The sequence below is a fragment of the Ceratosolen solmsi genome, unplaced genomic scaffold (genome assembly GCF_000503995.2).
Source record: "Ceratosolen solmsi marchali unplaced genomic scaffold, CerSol_1.0 scaffold45, whole genome shotgun sequence".
Lineage (NCBI taxonomy): Eukaryota > Metazoa > Arthropoda > Insecta > Hymenoptera > Agaonidae > Ceratosolen > Ceratosolen solmsi.
In genome coordinates, this window is record NW_011948436.1 from 78,457 (window position 1) to 87,791 (window position 9,335).

At 22.8% G+C, this 9,335-nt stretch overlaps 1 protein-coding gene across 1 annotated transcript; it reads right to left on the reverse strand.

The window, feature by feature from the left end:
* Positions 1–2,378: 2,378 nt before the first annotated feature.
* LOC105365005 (vesicle-fusing ATPase 1) lies at positions 2,379–8,712 on the reverse strand. The gene is made up of 10 exons (XM_011503054.1): positions 8,589–8,712; positions 8,268–8,356; positions 7,665–7,889; positions 6,763–7,390; positions 6,427–6,651; positions 6,044–6,343; positions 5,179–5,469; positions 4,725–4,909; positions 3,852–4,010; positions 2,379–2,916 (listed from the first exon to the last, which is right to left on the reverse strand). The coding sequence occupies exons 1-10, from the start codon at positions 8,598–8,600 to the stop codon at positions 2,799–2,801; spliced, it is 2,232 nt and encodes a 743-aa protein (XP_011501356.1). The 5' UTR covers positions 8,601–8,712; the 3' UTR covers positions 2,379–2,798.
* Between the last annotated feature and the right edge of the window lie 623 nt (positions 8,713–9,335).

Consider the following 9,335-nt stretch of genomic DNA (forward strand, 5'->3'; position numbering starts at 1 on the left):
AGAATTGTAAATATAACGTAATTACTGTATATATATAGTCAACATTTTTTTAACACATTTGTTATTAATTTTATGTAATGATTTTTTATTTTTTATATGTAAACAGATATAATTTTTTTTTCATTTTTAATTTTTTCATTTTGAAACAAAAAAATATAAATCAATTTCTTCAATAATAATTTCTTTTTACTTATGCAATTAGAAATCTAAAAAGTTTGGTTTAACTTAATTTTTTTAAATGTAGCATTATGTTTATTTTTTGCTACATTAATGCATTGTATTTAATAAATCATTTTAATGTTTGTATGCAAAGTACAAGAAATATATTATAAAATGTGAAATTTTAATGAAAGTCCAGAAGTTCAGTATTAATAGATGGTATGAAAAATTGTGTAAATAAATTTGACATAAATATATGATGGTATAATAAATTGTATGAATAATAATAAATTCTCAAAATAATAATTTAAGATCAGATTAGATTTAAGATTTTTTATAATGAACTGGTAACAAAAGTATTTAAGATAAAATACAAGGAATAAGAATAATAAATTGAAGTTTGAAATTTATTTTAATGTTTAAGATAAAGTTGGGTGACCATGCCATTTGAATGAAAAATAATCATGATTTTGATAATAAAATCGCAGAGAAAATTAAACTCAATACAAATACTAAACTTTAAAAGATAATTTTTGAAATATCTTTCGAAAACAATAGAAAATTCAATAATATATTATTGGTATTGATGGAATAAACAATTTTTTTATTAATGATAAGAATAATTGTGTTTCATAGTCAAAATGCAATATAAAATGATAGAAATCCAAATATGTTTAAATTATGTTGATCTGAATATTATATATCTTATTATCATTACAATGTAAGTTAAAAATCTTAGATAACGTAATATAAATTATTTATTTTAACAATGAATAATGTAATAATTTGTAATATACATATGCACACATACACATACATTGTTGATTTATCACGGAAAAACTGAGTAAGATAGAAAAAAGAAAAATATATTGGTAATTGTACTTATAAAATAATTAAAAAATTATATATTACTATAAATGTTACAGCATTAGCTTAATTTATTGACAAGTTACTCATCTTATTTACAAAATTGTTATATTTGTATTAAAGTTCAAAACTTAAGAAAAATTCTTATTTTGCGACAAGAAAATCAATTGTTTAAATGTATATATCATAATTAAAAAAAAAAATGTAAATTATTATTTAAAGTATTATGAAGAAATTATATTTTGAAGATGACAAATATATGTAATTTGAATGTATTTTCATTATTTGCATCTTTAAGTTTGTTTAGAAATGTAATTATTGTAACATATATTTTTATCAAAACAGAAAAGAATGTGCCATATAATTATTTATTACATTTTATTATTTAAATATAATGCTATTATGCAGAAGACGAAAATAAAGTAAAATTAAACTGAATTTTAATAATGAAGTTTCTTATTTTTATTTTCAATATTTATAACCATTTTAATCCTCATAAACTTGATAATAACAATGAAATTAACATTGACTAATTAAGTAAGTAGTTAAACAAATTTTATTTGAACGTGAATAAGTATTTAATTCTAATGGAATCTAAATCAATAAATAATATGCATAAATAACATTTCATTTTAGTATTAGACATTTATTAGATAGATATTTAAAGATATAATCTAACATTAATAACGATAATTAAAAACATACACATAATTTATATGTTTATATAATTAATTTAATTTTTATTAAAATCTTATTTATGTTATATATTACTTAATTGAAAAAAAAAATTAAAACAAGATACATACAAATCAACATAATGAAAATAAATGGAAAATAATTTGATACCAACTAGCTTTTATAATGTCAAAGTAAAAATTTGAATATGTATATCATAAAATAATAAAATTTTGATATAACTAATGGAATGATTTATTGTTTTGAATATCAGTAGACAGTAGCTAATATAAGGTATTATTAACATTTTATGTTAAAAAGAACAATCTACAAAAGTTCATAGTTTAAGAATAAATACAGTATATAATGTTAAAAAAAAATTTTGTGGGTGCAAAAATGCTAGAGTTTGACTTCACCCAGATAACAATATAATTAAAAAATTATGAAAACTGCATATAAGCGACTTCAAATTATGTAAATCTTTTTTATCCTAATATTTTTTTTTTATTTAACAGTTATATTATCAATATGAACAATATTTTATGAGTCGTTTAATAATAATATAAAGTAAAAATAAATAATATGTAATTTATTACATTAAGCTACAGTAAAATTGAGTACTAAATGAATATTTAGATAAATATTTAGATAATAGATTACTTTTGAGTCGTATATATTTTAACGCTGTACATTTATCTTTTAATCTTATTTATACAGATCTATTCTTTTCAAGACTTGATCAACAAGTAGTGATTTTATTTAATATATTTTTTAATGAACTTCATATATTTAAACGACGAATTAAATAAATCAATAAATGTGAGATATTTGTTGGTGGTGTAATTAACTCACATTAATTATTCTTGTCTAACCAATATAGTTAGACTAAATAATAATATTATAATAAAGAATATTTATTATTCAATCCTATAATGTAATCGATTTGTTAGGATTGTATTCTGGTTATTGATTATTATTTGTGAAAGCCAAGTTATTGACTAATTATACTAAGCAATGTTGTTTTACTAATACAATTGTATATACTTCAGATTCACTAAACGAATATTAAATGAAACACTATAGATAGTAAGTGCAGTTTATTCAAGACCTCCCTCTTCCTCTAGTTTTGAGAGAAATTTTATTACCCGATAATTTGGTTCTACTTGTCGTGTCATATCTAACAGACCGAGAAGCTTCTTAATTCCAATAAAGACTCTGCAATAAATAAAAAATAAAAATTTTTTATTGATTTATTAAAGAATAAAATACAAATTATGAAGTAAGAATTATTTATTTTGTATATATCAAATAAATAAATGAAATATTACATTACAATTTTGTTTACTAATATTATATTTATATTACATATAGAATAAAAAAGCATGAATTCTAAGTAACTATAAATTTCTTTTTATTTTATTTTTAGATATAAATTATAACCAAATTTTTAGAATAATAATAGTTTATTTATATATTAAATTTCTTCATAAATTTATATTGAAAAGTAAACCAGTATGTTGAGAATAGAGATACATATTAACATTTATATAAAACTGAAGAGGGAAAGAAACAAAAATTATTGAATTTTTATGAAATTAGGCTGACTTAAATTATTCATGAATAAAATAACTTAAAAGTGAATAATTAATATTGTAAAAAAGTTGACAAAAAAGAATTTGATGGTACGATACAATGTTTTTTTTTTATCAAAATAGTATATAGTATGGTTGTTACAAGAAATTTCAATATTGTTTTTTTAAAGAAATTTGAGACCATCACGATATGTTCAAAATAGAATCATAGATTAATTAATGTTATAAAAAGAAAAAGGTTGCTGTCCCTTCGAACATATAAACATAATGAAGTAAGCTATAAAAAGGTTAAGATACTAAATGTATGGGGATAAGTTGAATAACATGACTTTTAAAAAATTATAAAGATAAGATTTTTTTGTTCAGTACTAAAGTTAATGTTTCTAAATAAAATTACATTTTTAAATCATTATGTCAATTAGTATTAAATTAAATATGCTTAAAGAAATGATATTAAGACAGTCACTTGTTTAATGATTAAGAGAACTATTTAAATTTATGAAAAGTTTATCTTATATTTTATGAAAGTGAGTTATATAGTACAAAATATAGGTTTACCGTTTTCCATAAAGTTTGGAATAAAGAGATGACATTTCTTCTTTTGTAAAAAGATCAACTTCTTCCAATACTGATAAGAGATGGTCTGAAGTTGATAAATTGGGAACATGAAGTACAGTACTGAATGCTGTAATTAATTCCATATCTTCTAAAACTTGCCTGTAAATGAAATAATTTATATGAAATAAAATTATTTGAACTTGTCGATAAAGGAATAATTCTTTTTAAAAATTGGAATGAATGATACATTGATAGATAAATTTTATAATAATATCTGATTCGTCTAGACTATAAGATTGTTTTAAATCAAGCTAATTTTATTATTTACGTTTTAAAAATTATTCTTATTTTTTATGATTTTTTGATATTCATATATCGTTGATTAAGTATATATGTAAATATATTTCGAGAAAATTTTAAATTTTAAACTTTCAGTTTAATTTACAATGGTTAGATTAAAATCATTGATTTGAAGGATGCAAATATAAGTATGAGAAATTGCAAAAAAATAGGTAGATGCAATGAGAATATTTGATGAGAAAAGTATTGAATCAAGGATGGGAGTATTTCCTTATACATATACATACATGCATATACAAAAAAACAAATTAAAAATTTCAATAGCATTTTCATTCATTTTTTGTATATATAAATACATATTTGTGCTAATAAATTGCATTAAAATAAATAAATTTTCATAAATAAGTGTTTTTTAAATTATTAATTAAATTATTATGCAATAATAAGTATAAATTTATTTTATTTAATTTTGTTCTAATTAATATTGGACATATTATTGACATAAAAAATAAGTAGTAAGTTTATAAACTACGTCTTTCGAATAGACTTTCTTTTTAAAAATATTAAGCTTACCTGCGACTTGTAGTACATAGAATCAATAGCTTTCTTCCACGGGGAGGTAACTTCTTTAGTAAAACTAATAAAGCTTGTAGAGTTAAGTTTGAATATCGCGGACCAATAGGTCCATAATCCAATAAACGCTCGATGTTATCGACTACAATACAACTGAGCTGCGAACGATAAGCATCGTCGAATATCTAGAATAACAAAAAATTAATTTAATAACTGTTAAACAATAAAAAATTGTATGACATTAATGCTCTTAAAACTTTAAATAATTAATATTTTCTCTTTTCAATGATTTTTTATCCTACAAGGCTTATATATTTGTTTGAGTTATATTTCGATATGTGCAATTCATAAATTAAATACAATTTAAGATTTGGTAAAATTGTTTTTAAAAGTTTATGAAAAATAATGCAATTTTTCTAGTCTTATAAAAGCAGAAGACAACAAAGATACTTACTTTTCGTATCGATAAGCACTTGGCAGACTCCGTGAAACCGACCATGTCTTCTGGTGTGCAAACTTTGACGAAGGGAAAGTCCGAAGTCTTGGCAATTTGGGCGGCGAGTGCAGTTTTGCCACTGTTTGGTGGTCCTTCCAAAAGAATTGACACGAGTCCTGAACCTTCTGCAGCTCGCGCCTCCTGAATATGGAGTTTTCCATCGGCAAGGATCTCCGCAACTGGTTTGCCCCAATTGATGATGCCTCGAAAAAGAAGATGCTCCAGCGCTTCAGCACTTGTTCCAAAGGCCTGGTATTTAAAATTTTTTATTTTACAGTTAAACAATAAATATTAAGTCGTTTAAAAAGTTTTGATATTGGAAAAAATAATTAAAAGTTGAAATTAACGAAAGCAATTGTAACTGAACCAATCCTAAAGAAGTTTTGTTTTAAACTATTTGAAATATAATGTAGATGAACAGTGTAGTAATATTATTAATAATAGTAATATTATAATTGAATATTCTAATACTATAGTACATGAACGGTATAGTATTTTATAATTATTTACAATTGATTTGAATTAAATTAAAAACAAAAAAACAAAAAATTTATTTCAAATTTATCAGTTCAGAAATATATATATATATATATATTTTTAATAAAATTTGTTCATGTATTGAATTATTTGTATTATAATTATTAAGAAATAATATTGGCTTTATAAAATATTATGTAATGATTTATTTTTCAAATATTTAATCTAATATTTTATATACATCATTTTTACACTTGTATATTTAGATTCAAAATCTATAAAGCAAATTGTTCAATAAATATTATATATTTAATAGTTTCTTTGTTAAATTAATGAATAAACTTACTGGCTTGATGTCATTTTCTAATGCATGAATGAAATCGGTTCTTGTCACCATGAGTTTTCCCATTGCAGCAGGGTCTACTTCTACTTTGCTAGAAGCTTTTATTAACCTATTCATAGCCGTACTTTGAGCAGCTCTAACTAAACCTTCTAGTTCAGCACCACTAAAATTTTTCGTCAATGTGGCTAGTTCTTTTAAATCTACATCAGGAGCTATTTTTTTATAATCTTTCATCCTTGTTGTATGAATATTTAAAATTTGATGTCTTCCATGTTCATCAGGAAGACTGATTTCCATTTGAACCTTTCATTACATAATTTATACAAATTTTAAGACTATGATAAATTTCATGATTTTAATTTATGTATTAATTATTAAACATTTACCTCCAATCTACCAGGTCGTAATAAAGCCTCATCAATCATATCTCGTCTGTTAGTCATCCCAATAACTAAAATATTATTTAATTGTTCAACACCATCAATTTTTGCAAGTAATTGATTCACTACTGTATCATGAACACCTGTAGCACCAGCAACACTTCCTCTTGCTTTACAGATAGCATCAATCTCATCAAAGATGATTATATGTAGTCCACTATTTGGTCCAAGCTAATAAAAATAGATTAAAATTATTTTTAAATCAATCAAAAGTAAATATTATATAAATTATAAATATACAAATTATTTTTTAAAAATTATCATATAATATAGAATTAGTACCCTTTTTTCTTCTTCTTCAGCATCAGCAAATAATCTTCTTATGTTTGCTTCACTTTCACCAACATATTTATCCAAAATTTGAGGTCCATTAACAATCTTTGGTTCTCTTGCATTTAACATATTTCCAATTTGTCTAGCCATAAGTGTTTTACCAGTGCCTGGTGGTCCATACAATAAAATACCTTTTACATGCTTACATCCAAGTTGTGTAACAACTTCTGGTGGAAAAACTCTTGAAGCAAATGCTCTTCTAAATATTGCACTGAATTCCTTATCTAAACCTCCAATTCCCATTTTATTGAAATCCCAATCAGGATTAATAATTGATTGACGAACAATCATTCCCTGCTTAGTTCCAGTAAGATTTAAACTGGAATTTGGAGCTTTTTCAAATTGAATTGCGGTATTACCAAGGCAACAACCCATTCTAGTTTTTTTTGGTTTAGCATCTTGACCAGCTTTAATAGCTTGAATATCAGCAGCTTCTAAACTTTTTACTATTAATCCTAACATTTTTTTATCTTGAAACTGAAATGCTAATTGTTGACTAACAGTAAATGCTTGTCCAGCAAACTGCATAAGGAAATCTTTAGCCATTAGTTCTGTATCATATGGTTCCAAAGTTGTTCTGTAAGTAATTGTTTTATCTTTGAATAAATAAAATAAAATTAATTCAACAGTTTTATGTTAAATTATCACATTTGTTCTATTTTACTCTTATTATTATAATGGCATAACTAAGATTTTTTTAAATTAATCGATACGTTATACAGTTCAAATTTTATAAAGTAAAATTTCAACTTTGAACTATATAAATTATGATTTCAATATCTACTTTAGAATTTAAGTAAATTATGTATAATCAAGATATTTAAATGATTATAATATTAAAAAATACTTACATTTTTTTTTGTAAAAAATCAGCTTCTAAAACTATGTTGGATAAAAATTCAGTAGGAGATGTGGGATCAAAATAAAATGGTTTAACTTCAATTTCTTGATTGAGAGATATAACTGCCCATTTTCTTTGAGGCAAGCTAAAACCAACTGTGCCTCGATCAATTTTAGGACATGTTTTGGTAGAAAATACAAAATGTTGATTTGGTTCAGTTGATATTTCAATATGACTATAAATAATATAAGAAAAGAGGTACAATTATTTTTATAACACATTCAATATTGATTATTTTATACTTTATAGTTATTTGATTGTCCTTTAAAAACATTTTATTTTGTGTTTAAAACTTAAATTATATGTGTATTTATAATATTTTAATGGTTAACTAAATTAATGATAATTGTTAAATATCATATTCAGCTGTAGATATATAATTTTATTCGATTCTCATTTTAAATTATATCAGGTATATGAAACAATTTTTTTAAGTATTCAAAATTTATTTTGTTAAGTTATAAGTCAATAAATTTCAATAGAAAATATTTAATTTAATATAATAATTTAATAACATAAAAGTGAAAGTGTAACAGACGATAGAAATTCTTACTTAACATCATCTGCAAAATCGGCAGTGTTAATAATGGCACAATTGGTAAGACAAAGCTCATCAGTTGTGCACTTTACTGCTCTCATTCGCTAAAAAAACACGAGAAAAAAATATTATTAATATCCGATCGATTTTCTATATTATTACATGTTAGCATGAAAAATATGAAGAGGCTAATCTTTAATATTTTAATATTGGTATAGTTAGATTTTTCTAATAAAAAGCTACTTTTTCTAAATACTTATCCCAAATATTCCAAAAAATAATTAATAATTCTAGATATTCAAAAATATATTAGATATATTTTTTTATAATACTAACCATTATTGACATATTTTGACAGCAGAATTCTCAAAAATGCAAATAAGTGATCACTGTCTAGTAGCCCCTGAATGATATGGAACCTGCAATGCAGGATAGTGTTATACCTGGTTATGTGTACTACACTCCTACCTACTGTACTGGACAACTTAGTTAATTTGGCCAATCTCAGCTAACTTTGTGAACTTATCGAGAATTTTACCTTCACCTGTGCGCAAATCTCTCATATTTTGAAGCTTTGCGCATAAAACTATTTTCAAGAATGTTACTGCGTTGTATAAATTAAAAATAATGACAATGAAATGATGGAAATTAAAAAAAGCTTTTTGAATATAGCAAACAATTCTTTAGATACAAAATTACAAATATTACTATACAATTAAACAATATAAATGTTTATATTAAATCTTAAAAATTTAATTTAAACATTGATCCTGTTTTACTACACTGTTTTTGCGTTGTTTTGTTCTATATATACAATTCAATCTTACTAAATTTAATTTAATCAAAACTAATTCAATCAAATTTAATCTGAAATATATACATTTCGTTTTATATGAATAAATATGTATGCACTAGACAGTGTATAGACAATGTATTTGATGACTAATCAAAATTAATACTTTTATTATAATAAAACTAACATAAAAAATAAGATGTGCTAATAAATTATAATAATTTTTTATTTTATACAATTACATACAACTCATATTTATATATTTTTTATCGTAAAAAATTATATACAAA

Coding starts and splice junctions, on each gene's coding strand:
- LOC105365005 (XM_011503054.1), bottom strand. Junction 7,391..7,664: donor GATTTTTTACAAAAAAAAAT/GTAAGTATTTTT, acceptor AATTACTTACAG/AACAACTTTGGAACCATATG. Junction 2,917..3,851: donor TCCAAACTTTATGGAAAACG/GTAAACCTATAT, acceptor TATTTATTGCAG/AGTCTTTATTGGAATTAAGA.